The sequence below is a fragment of the Mirounga angustirostris genome, unplaced genomic scaffold (genome assembly GCF_029215605.1).
Source record: "Mirounga angustirostris isolate CCGP_5_RB_7025 unplaced genomic scaffold, mMirAng1.0.hap1 SCAF_5, whole genome shotgun sequence".
Lineage (NCBI taxonomy): Eukaryota > Metazoa > Chordata > Mammalia > Carnivora > Phocidae > Mirounga > Mirounga angustirostris.
The window spans coordinates 72,110,397-72,133,463 of record NW_026991713.1 but is presented as its reverse complement, the minus strand read 5'-3'; the positions used below and the strand labels follow the sequence as shown (position 1 = coordinate 72,133,463).

General features: G+C 37.5%; 1 protein-coding gene across 3 annotated transcripts in view; it reads right to left on the bottom strand.

Annotated features, from left to right (window-relative positions):
• The window catches only part of SLC2A13 (solute carrier family 2 member 13), a 384,555-nt gene that overhangs the window by 117,101 nt on the left and 244,387 nt on the right, over positions 1 to 23,067 (bottom strand). For all 3 annotated transcript variants that reach the window (XM_064591394.1, XM_064591395.1, XM_045869435.3), the window contains exons 5-6: positions 21,516 to 21,679; positions 11,877 to 11,997 (exon numbers count right to left, since the gene is read on the bottom strand). In XM_064591394.1, the coding sequence (XP_064447464.1) occupies positions 11,877 to 11,997; positions 21,516 to 21,679 (285 nt within the window). The remainder of the gene's footprint in view (positions 1 to 11,876; positions 11,998 to 21,515; positions 21,680 to 23,067) is intronic.

Genomic DNA, 23,067 nt, shown 5'->3' with positions numbered 1-23,067 from the left:
CTTGTTTGTGCACACATGCTACTTACTCCCTTTTGTCTGGAACGCTGTCTGCCCAGCTTTGGGAAACATTTCATACTATCCTAAAAGTCAATGGATTTTGCAATGGGTAGTGATGGAACCAAAAAAGAGTTATTATTATAAATCATAATTAGATGAATGACTTTTTTTTTTAAGATTTTTTTTTCTCTTTTTATTTATTTATTTGAGAGAGAGAATGAGATAGAGCATGAGAGGGGGGAGGGTCAGAGGGAGAAGCAGACTCCCTGCCGAGCAGGGAGCCCGATGCGGGACTCAATCCAGAGACTCCAGGATCATGACCTGAGCCGAAGGCAGTCGCTTAACCAACTGAGCCACCCAGGCGTCCTGAATGACTCTTTAAAATACTGAGCTTCTCTACTGCACAGATATATTTTTCAACAATCTGGGTATTAAATAAAATAAGGTAGCCTAGAGATATTAACAGAACAGACATAAAACAAGTACAATACTAACTCTTCTTCTAATTCTTCTGCAGTTGACTGATATGACACTGTCAGTTCACATAAGAATAAAAGGTCACTTTGGTATACACGCTGGATTCCAAGTACAAAAAGCAGGAATATTAATTTAGCATGTTTAGATTTCTGGTTTATTCTTATCCTATACAGTAAATCAACACCCACACCCAATATGAGAGATGAAAAGAACATTAACAAAGAATTATATCTGTGTTAACATTAGTACATGCTAACTGCCAGGAATTTATACATTCATTGAATTTTAAGTCTTTGCTGACCCACAGCATAATACATGATTGTAATAACATATGAATGAAGATAATACATATTCTTGCCAAATTTGATTACATTAACCAATACTTGTTTGAATTATCTTCAATTTCAAATGTTTATTATCTTACACTAAACTTTTGTGAAGATATGTATGACAGTCCCCATATTAATCATACAAAGATAAAAACAAGAAGTCAGTTAAGAGTTAAATATTCAGGCCCCACAGAGTTAAATGTTTGTATAAATACTAATCAATTAACATAAAGATTTCCTTTGTTTTCAGAATTGATAAAATTAGAAAATGCTAATAAGTTCTATGAAACACTTTTATTCCTGATTTGCCAAGACTAATCAGCATGGATTTAGGATATAAAAGTTAAAAGCAAACAAAAGAAAAGATAATAAGCTTAAAAAAGTTAAATTCTGACTCTCAGTTAGGTTACTGGCAATGAGTTTATGACACTGATAAAGTATAAAAATGAGCAGTGCATTTTTTAAGCCTCTGTGGAGGTGAGAGACTTTATTAATCTACCAAAAAGCTGGTCCTAATGTACAACATCACTTCAAAAAAATTGTTCTAAGATGAAATTACCCCAGAATTGACATAATCACCAATGCTAATGCCAAAGAGTAACAGGTTTCTACAAAAAAATGGGTAACTATGCAATATGGATGCACTGGAAGAAATACAGCTACACTAGATGTATCAAGTAAAAAGCAGTGGAATGAAAAACAGATTTGTATCATCAGCTACCTAATGATACAGAATATTCAAGACATGCTGAGCTTTGAGTTTATCATTGCATATTAAGTACTTCTACACAGTTTACAGCAGCTTTTCAGAGCGTACCTTCCAAAAATGATAGAATTATCTATTTCCCTATGCTGAGAATAAAAAAGAATGATATTCTTTACTCTTGTGTTAAAATATCGACTACAGGCAATTGTGAAAAAGCATCTTTCTCTTCTACACTCAAAAGTTCTGTGAGGGTAGGAACAATGTCTCAGTATCTTTTGTCCTCTGTCATCTCAGAACAACAGAGTACTGAAAGATGTTATGGAATCTGTTTTCAATTACAAGGGATAGTATGGTTTATAAAGGACTATAACACGGGTGGGTGGTTTTGGGTGTGTTAAGATCCATAAGGTGCTTATTAATGATTCTAATACAACTTGTTACAAACTTTGTATAAAATAAGTAGCTTGGTAAGTCATAGTGCTTTCATCAGATACTCATTCACATGGGTTAGTTTTTTTTCATGAGAAATAACATTCTATTGGGAAGAAGTAATAATGAATCAGTTTCTGGAACTGTTCTGGGATATTCTGGTCAAATTTCCCTTTATGGGCCTAAAGCCCTGTTAACACGGCAGTACAAACTGTGACTATAATCGATTGCTCCTGAGTAAGACCAAAATTCACACGTACTTTCTACAGTGCAACAAACAGAACTTAAAATGCTATACAATTCCTGTGAGAAATTTGTGTCAAGAAGTTATTGTCCTGCAGTGCTGCTTTAGAGAAAAAAGGGGACTTGTCCATTGAATGAACCTCAAAGAAGATAAGAAACCTATGGCTGACCACCACCACTGCCGATCATTTTCTAGTAGGAGGTAAGAAAAAGGGTCCGACTATCTTGCCCACCTGAAGCAACTGCCCAGGTGTACACACAAAGAACTGAGCTGAATTACAGGCACCTGCCTCTGTGTCTCCTATGCTCCCTCTGTAGGGGTCCAGAACTAGACACACTTTTGGGAAAATAAAGAAATCTCACCTCACCAGAAGAAGGCTGAACCAGTATGGGGGATAACTAAATGTTGTTTGGCATTCCTTTGGAAAGAACAGCGTTATGGTACGCGGTCTCTAGGACTAGTTTCTTGATCAGTGTCCCCAAATTCCTAACCTCTTTCTTTTTAAAAAGAATCAAAAGCAAGTTTAGGAGAATGAAGGGAGTCCTCTCTAATTTTGATAAGGTCCTAAGGCAGGGATTTATAAACCTACTCCTTAACACTTCTAAGCTGGGCATTATTTTCTTTCCATAAACGATTCTCCTACAAGTCAGTAAGGGCTTTGTGAGAGCGTAGTATTTATTAAGGTACCTCTTATTTTGCTAGGATCAGAGATGTTGAAAAGGTGAAATGATTCGCAGTGATTTTAAAGAGTTTTAATGCTAGTTCAATTAAATGGCACCCTTAGGACAAAATTTAATTAGGTTGCCTCTGGTTTTAACAATTCTCATCACTTGATACTTGTTTTCAGGGAAGTATTTTGTTAAATAAAAACTTAGTATTTAAGTACCTGGCATTTAATGTGCAGAACTTATAACCCTTCCCTTTGCTTTTCGAGTAATAGATACCTAACCGTGTCATTAGAATACTCATAGATTTGGGTAGTACTGACACATATTCAAAGAAAGTTATTTGAAAGAAAGTCAAAAGTTAGTTTGACTAAAGAGGGTGGTGGAGAGAACAAGGTGGCTCTGCAATTTACTAGTTCCATCACTCTCAGCAAGCTATATAAACTCTCTGAACCTTCTTACCCATAAAATTAAATAATGATAGCAACTTCCACGTAGGGAAACTTAAGGGTAATATGAGATTATATTCAAAAAGAATGATACCTGCATACAGTAAGAATTAAAAGAAACTATTATTATTTTTAAATAAAAAGCATGCCTGCAATTATGGTCCATCTATCTTCCTAGGCATATCACCTGGGATCATTTAACCTGCACTGAATATCCACAGAATTGAACTATCCAAACACAGTCTCTTTCCCTCTAACCAGTCTACTCCCAATCATATCTCCAAAGACCCCTTTGTCCTCAAGCTCACCATCCATGCAATAACTTCAGACTCCTGTTATTTCTTTCTGGAGGTCTCTGTCCTTTTCTCTCAGTAAGTCCCCTAAAATTCAAGCAGAAAACTCTTTCTAAAGCTCAAATTTGATCATGTTACTCCCTTGCCTGATGCTGTTGAATGCTTTTCATCAACTACACATTTTGACTTATATAAAGCCCTGCCCTTCCTTCTACCTCATCTCATGACCAGTGTCCCTTCACCAACATTACCAAACTTTAGAATTCCCTGAAGAGCTAATCTGTTTGACACATGTCCTGGGGGCCATCTCCACTTTCACTGGTCTGAGAAACTCTTACCCTGGAAGAATTAGATCAAGCTTTCTCCTATATGAGGACTTAAATACAGGGCTATAAACTCGGATGAGGAAAAAAAAAATTACACCTTATTTCATTAGCCTTTTACTAAAATTTAGCATTTCCTTCAGTTATGAATGTAGGCAATAAACTACTGACAATAGAAATCACATATATTTTCATATCCCATTACAGTAGTTGCAGAAATCACAAAAACCATTTACATTCACTGTGCTTTTGAAACTACTTAGCTTTGCAGCTAGATCTATTAATGTTAGTGAAGAACTATATACATTACTATATAACAGGTTTATTTAAAAAATATTTGGCAGTCATATTTCAATATAATTGATTTCCTGTGTATTCATATAATTTATTTTATGCAGCTGAGAACATTACTCTCAGAAGGCGTCTAGAAGAATGTTAAGGTTAAGAACCCTCCTGTGTGAGGCCTTCTGTGATGGCCCCAGGAGAAGTGAATTATGCCAGGGCATGCTCTGATACATCCATCAGCCTCGATCACGCTACTTTGCAATTATTTATTTGCATCTTCCTCCCTCCTAGCTGTGAATGTGGAGTAAGGTTTCCTTTTTTCCCTTTAATCTCAGTATCCCCTGACCTACTGTCACTCTCAAAAAATGCTTATTAAACAATGAACTGACTACAAATTCATATACATATTTTCCTAAAGTGCCATATTCTTTGATGTGCTAAAGTGTGTAGAATCATACAACAACCAATTGCTGGATGTCTGCTTCTAAAACCAGGCTGTTCCAGATACCTGATTTCATTTTTCTAGTCTTCTAATTTATTCACCATATAACCTGGATGTTATAGTCCAAGAGGCATGTGTCATACCATCTTGTTTTGTTATCTGCTTATTAATACGAGGAAAACATTCTCTTGTTACTACCAAGCAGCAACCTGAAAAATTCACTGAAGCATTACCCACGCAGCATTTGACTCGTTGAGTGCCCAGAGATCTTCCCAACTAAACTGCGGAGTCTTTTAGCAGGTCTACAGAATGAATCAGTCATCGTGCTGTAGACATGAGTGGAGGTAAAGCCCAAGCACTTTGAAGAAACAAAGGCTTGGAAGCTTCCTACACTGGCAACTATATATAGCAACAGAGTGTTGCCAAATTTTCTAGCAAATATACCTAACTCCTAGGACTATGAAATTATACTAAAAACTTCCTTCCGTCAGTACATCACCTGCCTTCTCTCAACTCCAGCCAGCCAACCCACCTCATCCAACCACCCACCCACCCACCCAGACCACAAAGATAGTTTCCAAAGTTACATTCACTAAAGAGAGTCTTTTAACCACATTGCTATGCTTTGTATTAAAAAAATAAAATTTTTTTTTAAAGGATGGTCCACAGTGATAGGTAGGGCAAACACAGAAGGGGCTGTGTAACATGCTTTTACATTGTGATGGAAATGCTTCAATTTAACAAACCAGAATGATTTAGTGTTAATACCTGAACTGTTTTCATTGCTCATTTGATATCATAATTTATAAGAAAGTGATCTTATTTTATTTAAACTTAATTAGAGAATAGTTAAGTGTTTTTTTTTTTTTTAGAAACTCCATTTAGGGGCGCCTGGGTGGCTTGGTCAGTTAAGCGTCTGCCTTCGGCTCGGGTCATGATCCCAGGGTCCTGGATCGAGCCCCACATTGGGCTCCCTGCTCAGTGGGGGGCCTGCTTCTCCCTCTCCCTCTGCTCCTCCCCACTGCTCGTGCTGTCTCTCTCTCTCAAATGAATAAAGTCTAAAAAAAAAAAAAACTCCATTAGTACTCATTTTATTTGTAGTTTCCTTGGCCTTTATTGTAAGGAAATACCCCAGTGGTTATGGCTGCAGTCTATTCCTGTCACAGTACTGGAGAGTGTATTCTTTTTGTTTACATGGAACAAAGCAGGGATGATATTCTAAAGTGGGTTGGCTTGAAATGTGAACAGAACTCCTCCAGGTTGATTTTATTTATTCATTACAATGACCAGAGCTCTTGAATGAGACAAAAGGTCCTTATGGGTTATCAGAGATACATGTTTTTCCCTTTGCCTTTTTGTGTTACTTCAAACCTAAATAGACAAGTTCATAAGAGCTTTTCTCCAAGTCTTCTGAGGTCCAGAAGGAATGTTTCAAATAAGAATATGAGTGACAGCTAATACTAAGGACTGTTCTTACTATGTAACTGCTATATTTAATTGGAAAGCAAGGGAAAGACTCTGTAGAGTTATACCCCAGGAACAGTGTTTCTGAGAAGTGGATGGCTGTGAAGTTTCAGATCCCTGGGCTCCTCTCACCTGAGTACGATTCTAACCCTGCCTAAAGTATCTGTCCCTGTATGTCATCCACCCAATCACCCAGCCCTGTCACTCCCTTCCAAACTATTGAGTTTTTGTGTCTCCATGGCCGATGTCAACTTTGCATTACCTCCTTCCTAGGCTCCTGAGCTCTCTTACCTCATCTCCCTCTAGCACCCTTTGTTGTCCCTCTATCAGTTCTCCACTCTGCAGCCAGAGTGATCTTTTATGTTTTTAAATTAAATTTTTTTTCAGAGTCATCTTTTAAAAACACAAATCTGATTATGTCATTTCATCTCATCACCCTTCAAAGGCTTCTCAGTAATCTAAGATGATGTCCTGAATTCTCATGGTTTATGAGGTCCCGGCATGGTCTGTCATCCAGTTTATCTTTGTGGCATTCTCCTGCTTGCCCGCTATGACCCAGCCTCACTAGCACACTCCTTAAGAAGCCAGGCTCCCTGCATAGGGCCTGTCTACAGGATGTGTCTTCTTCCTGGGATGTTCTTTCCCTACTTTGCACAGCTAAACTAGAGTCCTCCTTTTTGCCTTTCTGGCTTCCCAAGAAGCACTTCTTGATTGTAGAAAACACAAGTTTATATAGGGGATCCTGCTATTGTGGGTGTCTTTGCAGGTCCCTTGCCAAATGCCAAGGCATGAAGATAAAAAGGTCATGAAGAAAATGAGAGTGTCCCATAAGTGACCAACTTCCTCCAAGAATCTCTTCCACAATTCTCTCATCCAGGCATCAAATTCAGGCCTAGGTATTTAAATCTAGCAAAAGACATGTATAACCATTTGGAGATAAGGGTACATGATAAGGTCAGGAGGTTTTTGTTTCAACTCTCATTTTCCCTTTACGTACATTTATCTTCATCTGAAGTAGGTCTATGGATATTATTCAACAGACATATTGTCCTCTGTAACCTCAAAGAATATTAGCCTATACAACCAGGCCAAAAAATTAAAATAAGTTAATTTTAATGGAAATCACTAGATAGAAGACAAAATTTGACAAAAATGGAAAGTTGCAATTCATAGTATAATACTATATTCACTGTCAAGTTGCTAAGAATTACTGGATACAAACACATCATCACCAGGATGCCAAACACTGGAAAAAAAAATTAGGGGCTAACAGGGCTTCTGCACATTCTAAGTTTTATAACTAACAGCTTTATAGTGTCATGCCAACGTGTGCTAAATCACACAAGGTTGGCAAAAGGAGAAGGAAAGTATAGTGATTGCCAAAATATTCTTACTGTAACTAAACTGTGAGGAGCTACTTAGGCATATACAGTTTCTCAAAACTAGTGTCATTATCATAGGGAGCAACAGTTTAGAAATTTTAATGCTTGTAAACTTCATCTGGAGAGGAAAACACAAAAATATTACTCAATAGAAAAAGAACCACATTGATTATTTTTGTATGCTTGCTTTAACAACATTCAAGGGAAAAAAAAAGAAATGAAAGGAAGCTGGCAGTTAAAAAAATTGAAGCAGGGCACCTGGGTGGCTCAGTTGGTTAAACGACTGCCTTTGGCTCAGGTCATGATCCTGGAGTCCCAGGATGGAGTTCCGCATCGGGCTCCCTGCTTAGCAGGGAGTCTGCTTCTCCCTCTGACCGTCCTCCCTCTCATGCTCTCTGTCTCTCATTCTCTCTCTCTCAAATAAATACATAAAATCTTAAAAAAAAATAAAAAAAATTGAAGCATTATGGTATGTGATTCTTAATAGAAGATGTACTAGAATCAGCCGGGGGAGTATTTCTAACATACCCTCCACCATTCTGCTGAGGCAGATCCATGGGAATGAGGGATGGGTAGCTTTAAACACTTCCTCAGATGACTCTAAGTAAGATTCTCAATTGAGAAATTTTAAAAGGGAAAATAAAAATGAATTAGATACACAGCCTTTTTGTCAACTCCTACTAAAATATAGTGATTGCCTCACCCAATAACCACATTTTGTTTTCATGATCTCTTCTACCTGGTTGCTCATAGTTAATCAATTACTTATTTTTAATTGCTGTTGATTTTTCTCTCCTCAATATATTTAGGATTTGTCCTACCTGTTCATCTTCAATATTGCCACCATAGTTCAGGCAATTATCGTCTTTCTCATAGACAACTCTAATAACCAGTTTCCCTACATCAGCATATGCCCTCTGTGCATCCCACCCCCAGAGAGAAAGTTTAGACTTGAAAATCTGGTCAAGCCACTACCCTACTTAAACTTCTCAATGGGTTCATGTTCCTAGACTGAAGATCAGAATCGTTCACATGACCTTTGAGGTCCTGCATGAACCTGGCTCCGCCTACCTTACCCATGTTCTCTTAAGCTCTTCTAATTGCAGTAGCATTCTTTCAGTTCCTTGCACTTGCCAAGTTCTCTGTGCCTTGCATGGCCTTTGTATACGCTGTTTGTTCTGCCTGCCATGCTCCTCTCCCCCTTTCAGAGCTCAGTTCAAACAGCCAATGCTCAGGGTAATCTTCTCTGAAAGACTACCCATCATCCCATGCTCATCTCCTATTATAAGCTTTATTAATTATAACAATGGCTACATTATTTACTGAATGCTTGTTATGTGCTAGGCACTGTTTTCTTATATTAATTTATCCTTACTATAATCCTGTAAGTAGGTGTTCCATAAATATTTTTAACTACATGCATGAACACATGAATGAATGAATGAGATTAAAACCCTGAAATTTCACATATATTTTAGGAAATATCTGCCTACTTTGAAGGATTTTATGATAGCAATTTGCATATACTGAGATCACACTCAAAACTAAGAAAATGTCAAGAATTTGAGGGAAGTGTTACTTAGGAAAGGTATGAATCCTCAAAGCTTTGATAGCTCTCATAAGAAACTATGTTTAATCGGATAAAGAATACTTGGCCGTAACTGGGATGAATACACACTCATTGCTACAGTCTATAGATTTCTACAAGCGGAAGTGCTGAGTCAGTAGGTGTAGGCATTTGACTCTTATTAGGCAGAATTGTATTCCTTCCAAAATGGAGAGAAATTTACAATCTCATTAATAGTATACATTTTTAAGATAGATATTAAATCAATTTCCCTTTTAAATCTGTTTTATTTGTTCAATTTTCCTATATAGATCAATCCATGAGGAAAGCACAGTACCTATATTTACAGCCTAAACTATTACTCATCCTATGGTACTGTATTGCAAACATGACTTTCATGCTTATCTTAAAGAAAGGGGAAAGTGTATACATAATTTTAACAAAACAAGAACACAACCAGGAGACTAGAACAAAATCAGTATGGGGAATGCAGGCCTATTTTATATAATCACTCAGAATATATGTATGTCCTATCAAATTCCCACAAAGCATAATATGTAACTGAAAGATGGTACACAACATATAACTGTTTTCATATTCACTGTCTCCCAAAGGACATCTAAAATTTGGTTCTGTTTTAAAAACTACTGCCTGTTTTTGTGATGAGAATAAAATTAAGCTGTACCACTTCTACTCCATTATACTTTGGTATTGAAATCCTAGGTAGATGACAACTTAGAAGGATCAGAAGGATTAATAGGTTGGTAATCATAAACTGCTATGCAAACTAACTAGGGCAATAAATATTTTTATTTAAACTCTAAAAGTTGATGTCAAGAAAACTACTTTATTATGACAATCATTCAAAAGTTTGTCATTCTTTTCCTGTATCAGAAGTTCATAAACTTTTTTCATACTCTGGCTAACTTTCTGCCTTTAGATGCCCTGACCATGCGTGTATCAGTCTTATTCTGAATCTAAATTACTCCATCTAAATCAGACATCATATATCGGAGTTGTTGCTCAAACAACAGTATTTTTTTCTTTAAGGTTTTATTCATTTATTTGTCAGAGAGAGAAAGAGCACAAGCAGGGGGAGCAGCAGAGTGAGAAGCAGGCTCCCCGCTGAGCAAGGAGCCCAATGTGGAGCTCGAGCTCAGGACCCCAGGATCATGATGTGAGCTGAAGGCAGACACTTAACTGACTGAGCCACCCAGGCGTCCCAACAATGGTAATATTTTAAATAACTTGCCAGAAGTAACTATGTTAAAAACATTTTACTTAAAATATCTATCAAGAAAAAATCAAAAGCAGAGCACGCAGAGTTCTGGTAATTGCTCTATCATCTAGCAGTTGATGTGGGATGTTGAAAGAAAGTAAACATCACTACATCTAGGAATAGTCTATTCTAAGGTTAACTTCTTTTATCAAGACATCTTTAAGTCTTTTTTAGAACAAGATAAAGAATATTAAAAAATCAGTAGGCAAATATATAAGTAAACTTATTAGTAAGAGGAAGGAGGAGTATAACCATTTACTTCTAAAGGAAAGTAAATATCAGAATTTGGGACCTGGAAGGCATAATATATATCCTCTCATTGTTGTAATGAGAAACCACCATAGATACAATACCCACTCAATATGAAGTTCCAAGTGGATTCCAAGTGGAATTTAGTGTATCAATGTAATGTTTTAATTTCATATAGGAGTATATAACTAAAAGTTAATAAATTAATAAATCATTTACCCATTGACTTGAGACTTGTGTCCATTTAGCTGAGGCTGAAGGACTATCATTTTTTGTTTTTAAAACTAGGTCTTGGGGCACCTCGGTGGCTTAGTCAGTTAAACGTCTGACTTTTGATTTCAACTCAGTTCATGATCTCAAGGGTCATGAGATCAAGCCCTGTGTTGGGCTCCACAGTGGGTGTGTGGAGCCTGCTTAAGATTCTCTCTCCCCCTCTCCCTCTGCCCCTTCTCCACCCCTGCATGTGCATGCGCTTGCTCACTCGCTCTAAATAAATAAATAAATAAAGACAGGTCTTGTTCTATCTATGTATTTTAAAGGGGCTGCTAGCCTTTTCAACCACTAAAATGAAGTTAATAAACTTTGAAACTCTGCTGCCAGATACATTAATTGACCTGTTCATTCAATCTCTTAAGTAATTCATTTGTGCATTCTTTAGTCCATCTGTCTACCCATCCATCCATTTCTCCAATCATCTAATCACATAGTGTGTATACCATTAGACTTAACATTAGAGCTCCTACACCTGCAATTGGCCATCAGAATTATTTCACTCTCTCCCACCATCTCTTTCCACTTTTTAATGTTCTGGAAGAACCCCAGCAGTGAAAGAAAACTTCCTTTTTTGCTTACATGAATGAGAGGATACTTGTGAAATTCTGTGAAGACTGTTAGAATACACAGATGATAATCTCTTCTATCAGACATGTACATCATGGAAAAGTTTAATTACTGATTATTTATTTTACCTGGAATGTAGATGCCACTGAGTCATACACATATGATCTAAAATGGTTTCACAGTATTCCTGCTTAGATTCCATATCAATCCCAACTTCTAACTTCCAGAAAGATGTCAATATTGTATCTAATACTTTTCCTTAAGCAGTTTTGTCCTCGTGTCTTTGCACATGCTGTTCCTCCTGCTCATGGTCCCTCCCCACCACCCTTCCCATCATCGTCTTATCTTCCTTCATAAGCAAGGTTCTACTCATCTCTCAAATTTTAGAAAAGGTAAAAGCCAACAAAAAAGTTATTAGAGTTAGGTTAAGGCAGGGGAACCATTATGAAATCTCACCTGTATCTTGTGCAAGTACCGTTCTGTCCTGATGGAGCTACTGGTTTAAAAGTGATGCGTGGGGAAACCTGTGCTGACAGTAGAAATCCCAAAGCAAGAACTAGGAGTGCTACAGTGGTACCTAAAAAAAATAAAAATTAAAAAAATTAAATTAAAAAGAAGTTTTACATCAGAGAATAGTTGGCAACATTTTTCAAAGCAGACTGGGTTTGGCAAGACATACCTCTGAAAAAAATACTTTTACTTTCATTGGATTATTAAAAAAAGAAAGTTCCTAATATATATACAGATTATCAGAAAAAACTCACCAGCACATTCACTGTGAAACATGACAAGAGTGAAATTCAAAGCAAATATATTTGCTACCAAGCAGAGGACTGGTAATGATTTTCTTAACAAACCAAACAAACAAACAAAACAAAACAAAAACAGGGGTGCCTGGGTAGCTCAGCTGGTGAAGCACCTGCCTTCAGCTCAGGTCATGATCCCGGGGTTCTGGGATCAAGTCCCACACTGGGCTCCTTGCTCAGCGGGGAGTCTGCTTCTCCCTCTGCCTGCCGCTCCCCCTGCTTGTGCTCTCTCTCTCTCTTTCTCTCTTTTTGACAAATAAAAATCTTAAAACAAACAAACAAAAAAAACCTTGGATTGCTGACAGTCTCACAATAAACTAATGCAACCAGCGTGACTGAGTACCCAAGATGTCAGAAGTATCAAAGGCGACAGACTCACACCAAGTGTTGCTCATGTTGCCAAGAAAATTGTTCTAACGGTGTTCACTGTTTAAGGTCCCAAATCAGTCTGAACATTTCAAAAGCAGCTGAGAGAACATTTCTTATTAAAGAGGAGTAGCATTCTTTCCTCATGAGTTGAAGGTGCCAGAAAGGATCTAGCACATGTATTCATTTCTTTCCTGCTGGGGTCTGGAAGTAGAATCTTTCAATTATAGAAACAGTGATTATGCGTATCACTTAAAAGGCTCACTTTTGAGTCCCGGAGAGACAGTCTGACAGTAAAAAAGAAAGTTTTCCAATTTCTGACTATTGTTCCAGCCACTGAGAGGATACACAGTCACAGGAAGAAAGAAAATACGATTGTAGTAATTCGTACAATTAATTTGAATGGGGCAATGTGTTTAAAATAGGGAATTTAGGGAGGGCATTTCGAAGTTTTTATTGATTAAACTGGGAGGTAAATTTAAGTTATGACCAAAAATATTATTAAATGAATGGATAAAAGGAGAACTTTGGGAAGCACTGTGCAAGCGCAGTGGAATTATATAATGGCTGAGGTGTGTATGTTTAAGATGCAGCGGATGTGTCCAGTTAAATGCTGCGGTTACATCCAGTTCTGCCATTTCTTGACTTCTGTGATCTCGGGCAAGGCACAGGACCTTTCCAAACTTCAATTTTGTCTTCCATAAAACGGGGCTCAGTGAAAATACTCACCTTGCAGAACTGCAGCGAATTTTAAATATCCTAATGCATTTTAAGGATTTTGGTAATGCTAGAAAATGCTATTGTACTATCATGGTCGTTAAGAAGCAGAAGCATACTTTCAAAATTGTAGAAAAAAGTTGAAGGAAGGGGGAGGCCTGAAGGGGAGATAAGAAGTCTGTTTTTGCCATACTGGGTCAAAAAAGCCATGAACCTAAAATCCAGCTTGTTTGCCCCTTGCTGACTTAAAACTCAAACCGGAACTAGGAATATTTGAGGCATTTCTTTTCTGAAAAGACTATCAGAGCCCTGAACTGGGAAACTGAAGTCTTTTAGAAAGAGAGGAGATATATTAGGTTTATTATGAAAATCATCCCTCTCTCTTCAAACAAAACAAACCTTGAATTTTACTGTAAATTTGCCTATCACAGAACCTGGGTCCTTACCTATTTCTACAAATTACTTCCATGGCATATTGTTGTGGGGCAGGGAAGATTTTTTTCAATCTGGGAATTTTGATACTTTGAGATATGAAGGAAACATGATATGTTTCTTTCATAATGCTTATTAAATAATCTGTCTTCATGATAAAATATAAACTCTAAGATAGTATGCCTCGCACATACTCACATACATCTGGTTCTAAGGCCTGGAATATGGTAGATCCCTAGAAGTACTGGTTGCATTAATGAATGGACCATAGCACCACAGATTTTTGTAATATTGAATATTTTTGGGAAAAAATTAAAAAAGAACAAAATCTTTTTTTTTTTAATTTAATTTTTTTTAAAGATTTTATTTATTTATTTGAGACAGAGAGAATGAGAGAGACAGAGAGCACATGAGAGGGGGGAGGGTCAGAGGGAGAAGCAGGCTCCCTGCCGAGCAGGGAGCCCGATGCGGGACTCGATCCCGGGACTCCAGGATCATGACCTGAGCCGAAGGCAGTCGCTTAACCAACTGAGCCACCCAGGCGCCCAGAACAAAATCTTAGGACTACCCAATTGAGGTCATAAGGTTAGAATGTGGTATATAATCTAGTGAGAGTTCTGCAGTATATACAATGTGTCTCTTGCATCCATCTCTAAAAAGGTCCAACTTACTGCAAAATATGGTGAACTGACCATTCTGGATGCACAAAATTCCTGAAAAGCAGGCGATTCAACCCTTCTTAAGCACAAATTTTATTTTATCTTAATGCATTTTGGATGACAGTCCTTTAAAAGTCAGTATTACACCTTTACATTCTTTATTATATATAGCAGTGTTTCTCAGTCCTGATTTCCTATTGGAAGCAAATGCTTGGAATGTATATAAACCTCTGACTCAGAGTCTCCAGGAAATGGGGATCAGATACCTGAGTTTTAAACAGCTCCCCAGGTTATTGGGCATCCCATATGCCTGGGCATAACTTAACTTATACATACACACAAACACACACACATATATATGATATATATAATTTGTAAAATAAACTCTTTTTAGAAAGATTCATTTATTATTTGAGAGAGAGAGTGTGACAGCACGTGCGGTGGGGTGGGTGAGGGCAGAGGAAGAGTTGAGTCTTAAGCAGACTCCTCCCTGAGCACGGAGCCTGACGCGGGGCTCCATCTCATAACCCCAAGATTATGACCTAAGCCGAAACTAAGAGTTGGATGCTTAACTGACTGTGCCACCCAGGTGCCCCAATAATAACTTGTAAAATAAACTTTTAAGATGATAAACTCCTTAAGGGAAAGGCATGGTATCTTAAATGACTTTATTTATGGAATAAATTTTAAAATGATCACCTAGTCCTGTCATATACCCATATACCTTTAAAGCTTAAAACTACTTGAATTATTTCCTTTAACAAGTTACAGATGTTTTATCAGCCACCTGTTAGTGTTCAGATTATTATGGTTACTGTCGACTGATCATTACTCTAACCCAGAGTTGAGTTCAATATAGGAAGGCCTTGGATCGGGGCATTTAGCCCATTTACATTCAGGGTAACTATTGAAAGATATGAATTTAGTGCCATTGTATTGCCTGTAAGGTGACTGTTACTGTATATTGTCTGTGTTCCTTTCTGGTCTATGTTACTTTTAGGCATTCCTATACACCACAACAAGACAGAAGAAAGAGAAATTAAGGAGTCGATCCCATTTACAATTGCACCCAAAACCATAAGATACCTAGGAATAAATCTAACCAAAGAGGCAAAGAATCTGTACTCAGAAAACTATGAAATACTCATGAAAGAAATTGAGGAAGACACAAAGAAATGGAAAAACGTTCCATGCTCATGGATTGGAAGAACAAATATTGTGAAGATGTCAATACTACCTAGAGCAATCTACACATTTAATGCAATCCCCATCAAAATACCATCCACTTTTTTCAAAGAAATGCAACAAATACTCCTAAAATCTGTATGGAACCAGAAAAGACCCCGAATAGCCAGAGGAATGTTGAAAAAGAAAATCAAAGCCGGAGGCATCACAATTCCAGACTTCAAGCTCTATTACAAAGCTGTCATCATCAAGACGGTATGGTCCTGGCACAAAAACAGACACATAGATCAATGGAACAGAATAGAGAGCCCAGAAATGGACCCTCAACTCTAGGGTCAACTAATCTTCAACAAAGCAGGAAAGAATGTCCAATGGAAAAAAGACAGTCTCTTCAACAAATGGTGTTGGCAAAATTGGACAACCACATGCAGAAGAATGAAACTGGACCATTTCCTTACACCACACACAAAAATAGACTCCAAATGGTTGAAAGACCTAAATGTGAGACAGGAGTCCATCAAAATCCTAAAGGAGAACACAAGCAACCTCTTCGACCTCAGCGGCAGCAACTTCTTCCTAGAAACATAGCCAAAGGCAAGGGAAGCAAGGGCAAAATGAACTATTGGGACTTCATCAAGATAAAAAGCTTTTGCACAGCAAAAGAAACAGGCCACAAAACCAAAAGACAACCGACAGAATGGGAGAAGATATTTGCAAATGACATATCAGATAAAGGGCTAGTACCCAAAATCTATAAAGAACTTATCAATCTCAACACCCAAAGAACAAATGATCCAATCAAGAAATGGGCAGAAGACATGAACAGACATTTTTCCAACGAAGACATCCATATGGCCAACAGACACATGAAAAAGTGCTCAACATTGCTCAGCATCAGGGAAATCCAAATCAAAACCTCAATGAGATACCACCTCACACCAGTCAGAATGGCTAAAATTAATAAGTCAGGAAATGACAGCTGTTGGCAGGGATGCAGAGAAAGGGGAACCCTCTTACACTGTTGGTGGGAAAGCAAGCTGGTGCAGCCACTCTGGAAAACAGTATGGAGGTTCCTCAAAAAGTTGAAAACAGAGCTACCATACGACCCAGCAATTGCACTACTGGGTATTTACCCCAAAGATACAAATATAGGGATGTGAAGGGCTATGTGCACTCCGATGTTTATAGTAGCAATGTCCACAATAGCCAAACTATGGAAAGAGCCAAGATGTCCATCGACAGATGAATGGATAAAGAAGATGTGGTATATATATATATATACACACACACACCGCATACATACATATATATATATACCATATATATATACTGCATACATACATACATATATATATATATATACATATATATACACACCATGGAATATTATACAGCCATCAAAAGGAATGAAATCTTGCCATTTGCAACGATGCAGATGGAACTGGAGGGTATTATGCTGAGTGAAATAAGTCAATCAGAGAAAGACATGTATCATATGACCTCACTGATATGAGGAATTCTTAATCTCAGGAAACAAACTGATGGTTGCTGGAGTGGTGGGGGGTGGGAGGGATCGGGTGGCTGGGTGATAGATATTGGGGAGGGTATGTGCTATGGTGAGTGCTGTGAATTGTGTAAGACTGTTGAATCACAGACCTGTACCTCTGAAACTAATAATACATTATATGTTTAAAAAAAAAAAAAAAAAGATAGCAGGAAGGGAAAAATGAAGGGGGGAAATCAGAGGGGGAGATGAACCATGAGAGATTATGGACTCTGAGAAACAAACTGAGGGTTCTAGAGGGGAAGGGGGTGGGGGGATGGGCTAGCCTGGTGATGGGTATGAAAGAGGGCATGTACTGAATGGAGCACTGGGTGTTATATGCAAACAATGAATCATGGAACACTACATCAAAAACTAATGATGCGGGGCACCTGGGTGGCTCAGTCGTTAAGCGTCTGCCTTCGGCTCAGGTCATGATCCCAGGGTCCTGGGATTGAGCCCTGCCTCGGGCTCCCTGCTCGTCGGGAAGCCTGCTTCTCTCTCTCCCACTCCCCCTGCTTGTGTTCCCTCTCTCACTGTGTCTCTCTGTCAAATAAATAAATAAATAAAATCTTTAAAAAAAAAAAAAACACACTAATGATGTAATGTACGGTGATTAACATAATTTAAAAAAAGCAAATTTCTTCAATAATATCAATTAAAAAAAAAAAAAAAAGGAAGGCCTTGGATCTTCCCCAGTGCTCTGTGCAGTTTGGGCACATTCTTTATGTTTTAAGAGAAGAATCTCTCATAACTAAGTATACTGTGACATTTTGGGATTCTGATATAATTTTCCTAATAAGGATGTTCTTCATAGGAAGTGAAGTGTGTTGGATAAATAACATGCTCAAAAATATCTGATGCAATAAGTTACTATAACTACCTGATGCAGGGCTGAATTATTAGTAAATACATAGAAAAAATAGTAATTCCCCTTTCCATGACTCTAATAAAGCACACTTTGTTGTAAATAAGTATCAGCTGGGGAACCTGTTTAAAGTGTACATGCTCCAGACCCCCTCTTCAGAGATACTAATTTAGTACATCTGGGGTAAGGTCCATGAATACGTATTTCAAAATAAGTGCCCTCTGGTAATTCTGATGGAGACAGCCTATGAGTGATGTTTTCAGAAATATTCTACTACCAAGATATTTGGGGAAAAATGACAACAGTGTTCTGGCTTTCTGATTAGTTACAATAAACTTATGTAAATATAGACCTTATTCTATTAAAAGAATCAAGAGGCTATCTTTAAATGTGTAATATTTATGAGAAAGACCAGTTTTCTAAGCAAGCTTTAAAAATATTAAAAGTCACTGGGGTGCCTGGGTGGCTCAGTTGGTTAACATCTGACTGTTGACTTTGGCTCAGGTCGCGGTCTCACGGTCATGGGATTGAGCCCTGTGTCAGGCTCCCTGCTCAGTTGGGAGTCCGCTTGAGACTCTCTCCCTCTCCCTCTGCCCCTCCTCCTGCTCTCTCCGTTGCTTGCTCTCTCTCAAATAAATAAATTCTTTAAAAAATTATTAAAAGTCAGAACACCACAGAATGTCCTCCATTTAAAATTATTCATGGACTATATATTTTATATTTCTTTGTATAAAGAGTACTTTTGTCCAGGTCTAGATACACATAGTTTATTTGTAGTAATTTTTAAAGAATGAATACCTATTCAAAAATTATTTTGATATGACTTTTCCCCGTAATTTACCCCAGTATCCTAAGATAAATCATAATAAAAACATAAAAAGGGGGATAAAACTGGATCAAAGGCTTTTAAGAAATTTTAAGCAGAAGAGTATTTTAATACTTATAGCACTATCATAATATTGATACCTACACAAAAACAAAAGCATTGAAATAACTAACTAAGCCAGAATCATTTGGCACCAGAAAGTGAAATGAACATCTCCTGGAAGGGTAATACTCATCCACTAGCAAGGCTGTTGAACAGCACGTTTTCTACCGAATGTGTAAGCTTCCATTGGTCATCATGGTAAACTGGGACCCTATAAGTCAGTTAAAAACCAGAACTGCATCTATATGTACACGTAAAAGAGGAGACCTGTGACAAGAAAGTAGGCCTTTTCCCTCCTAAACCACTGTAATATCTACATCATCACTTGAATTGGCCACATAACAAGGAACTCAGGTGTCTACATGATGGAAGATCTCCTTCATGCTAGAGCAATGACTGCATGGTTTTAGCAGTGTGCACATCTGGGATGTTGGCGGTTTTGGCTGAAAAGAAAACAAGGCAGGAAAGAAAAGTGCCGCCGGGTTGCTCATAAAAAGCAGTCCCTGAAATCTCTGGGTACTGTCCTCCCAAGGTAACTGTCTTAATCCTTTCTCTTTAACAGCCAGGGATGGGCTCTGGAAATCCTGGGGGCAGAGCACCTACACTGAGAGGTGAAACATGACATCGGTTAGAAGAGTTTAGGAAAGTTCCTGGATTCTGGGGATGCAAGTTGATTTCACATTATGGTTAAAACGACAAGGAACCACTCTGTCAGCAATAATGCTGTGGTAGCTAAGATGCACTAGGCACCTTATTATCTGTGTCAGGAAGAGTTTTAAATGCTTTATGTGTATAAATGTGTTCAGTCCTCTTCATAACCCTATGAAGTAGGGACTAGAATGAATTGCTTTTTACTAATGAGAAAATGGAAACTTGCCTAAAGTCAGAAAATTCAAACCCGAGCAGTATGGTTCTAGATCTGCAATGCCTTAAAAACCTTCAGAACTGATGAGAAAGTGTCTCTTGGAATACAACAAATAAAGGGACTAGACTACTAGAAAAAATGTTTTCCTCAGCTCTCAAAAGCCAAATCCCAAATTTAAGAAGACCTGAAATTCTATTTAAAAAATAGACCTCTTAAAAGGTAGCAATATACAGAGGCCCCGTTCAAAAGGAAGGGTAACTATCTATTTAAAAATGTTTAAAGCAGCTATTACCTCTTCTTAGGGTTGAACTGCACCTCAGGAATCAGCAAACCCAATTTCTAGCCAACTGTAGGAATTTATTTTTTGGTACAACACTACCTGATGGTCATCTACCCTTTTGTTGAGAGTTTACCATCCTAATGAGGCAGCCCAATTCACTGTTGGATAGTTCTGATTATTAAGACTATATTTCCCATATTAAGTAAAAATAATGCCCTCATGACATCTACCATCTGCTAGAATTAGGTATCTACTGGGTAACCCTTTAGTCTTTTTTTCCAGACAAAACACTTCTGGTTTCTTCCACAAGCGTATGAACGAATGGTTTTTAGCCTCCTTGTCCCTCCCCTTTCCTCACTTACCCTCCTGCTTCCCTGTGTACCCTGGCTGTTGAAATTACCTTTGCCTCTTAATCAGACAATCTCTGCTCACCTTCCCCTCAGTTCAACTTATATTATCAGACTCAAGTCCGTCCACTGCTTAGGCAAGAACAGAGGGTGGAAGCATTCCACGCTTCCTTCTGGAAGAAGGGGTGGGAGAGACTCTGTGTTCCAAATAACTGAGTTTGGAACTCAGAATGTATTTTCTCATTAAAATCTGGGACAAGTGCCGGAAGCAGTGCTATTAGATCAATGTCTTAAGGTATAATTTGGTGAAAATAGAATTTAGTTCATGCCAGCCTGGAAACGTTACATTTATTGGAAAAATGAATTCTTACTCAAATTAAACTTATAAAGGAGCTATCAGAAGACAGCTAATTGATAATTAGGAATCTGTAGATATGAAAAAGATAAGAAAATTATATGGTGAACATGTGAAGACAATGGCAAAGGTGGGTCTCATTCTGTCAAGTGAAACAGAAATAAATAATGAAATGTCAGAATTTAAAGACAAAAGATACTTGAAAGTGAGAAAAGTTTTGTCTTATTTAGCTATTACAGAAAACACACTTCACCAACCAGAATTTACCTTAGAATTTGAGCCTGGTTCAAACACAAAAAGAGTCTATCGCTGCTTTGTGAAGAAATTACATTCTACTGTTGAAAGAGCCTTGAAGAAAAAAATGCCCCAAATTTACTTCCATATTATACCAAACTTAAAAATAAAACATGTTGAAAAGTGAGTTTATGGATATCAAATTTTTCAAAGAACAACAAAAATCAATTATTCTTTTCACTTTTGTACCTTTGAGCAGAACTCAAAAATAACAACAGCAGAACGTTACCCTCGGTAGATTCAAGTTGTTCTTACAATTCCAGTTTCTAGTCACATTCTAGTTACATATCGTAACATTCAGTTCTTTTTTAAAAAACGTTTTGTCTAGAAGAACTCTATTATTTGGCTGAGAGAACAATATCATAAGTGGACCTGGTATTTTATTTTGGAAGGTGAACTTGTCATCATTAGAGAAAAGTTTATAATTGACTTCTCCATCCAGTCACCTACCTGCTAAGCTCCCAAAGGTAAGCTTCCTGCGGCCCACTTTCTCGACAAGCCAGACTCCCACAAGCGTGAAGATGAAATTTGTGAAGGCTGTCACTGAAGCCAGCCATATTGCAAGTCTATCATCTTCAACACCAGACATCTGCAGAATGGTTGCACTGTAGTACCTGTGAGCAAAGAATCAAACAATTGTTGCTGATAGTTATTCAAAGAAACAGAATTGTTCCTGGAGAAAAATACAGTAAACCTAAAAAGACCACGAGTAGCTACAGTAATGGCATCAAGTTAGCATGGGAATTCATGCAAAGTATTCAGAGGATCACAACACTGAGACTCTGTTCAGATAAATTTTGAACTTTGTATAATCAAGAAAAGATACTCAAGCAAGTGGGTAGAGGGTTGAAGGCTTTAAAAGTGAAAGGTACTCTGCAGCTAGGGACAGGGCAGCGAGTTGTTTCACTAAAACCTACTATACTAATCAAGGATAAGCTCCAAGTCCATGGAACGAATTAGAAGTCATCATACATTGTAAATTTATGTACTTAAAAGAATAAATAGACATTGCACACAATAAGGAAAGTGTGATATAATGGCAGATACCGGGTAGAAGGAACCTCTTTAAAGAGGAGTAAGAATGTGTCCACTTATTTGGCATTTTGTAAGGTGATGAGAAACTGACCTGATGTGCATGAGAATGGTTTTGTGTTTTCTAGAAAAGTATAATCTTTGGAGAGGTAACTCTCTAGCACAATCTACATGATAAGGCTCTATAGACTCATTTTTGTTCTAAATGAATTCCCTGGAGACTAGCTCTAAAAAAAACCATAATGCCAATTTGTTGATGCATAATAGGAGATGTCTCTGATACATTTAAAGAAGACAGGTTTCTTATAGGACATTTCTTTTCTGATGAAAATATCAGTAGCTAAATCAGAAGATTACTTTAAAGCTGTCCGTAAAACAAAGGAAGCAAAATACTCTTGGTGAGTCACCTAAGAAATGTGACAGAATTCAAATCCTGAAGACATTCTGAACCATGGCTTTGCCTAGCTTCTGAGCCATTCTAAAACATGTTAGCTTATCCAAATCAGATAGTGGGCATCCAAGCAATGTTCAGTCAAGCTGGATATGTCTGTAGCTAGAATCTACAGTTTCCAAATATTTATCAACATTTTCATCGTATTTCAAAAATAAAAATCTGTTTTAAATACATTTATGTTTCAATGATTTATCAATGGCCTTCATTTACTAAATTAATGATGATCTTCTAACATAAAGCAATAACACCAACGCACTCATTCATCTTAATAAAAAGTGTTTTCCTTTTTAAAAGTAGTAAACCAAACTTATAAATTATTACGTAACATGAAGGATGTGTTTTACTGATCACACTAAAAATTATGCCAATCATTTTAAGATTCTGAATTCTGACAGCAGTTGTAAAAAAGAGAAATCCCCAGTGGAATTATTCCCATCATCATGAAAATTGTGAACATTTTACAGTCACAGTGTAAAGTGATAATAAAAGTTATGAAAATAATTCATTCCTTCTGAA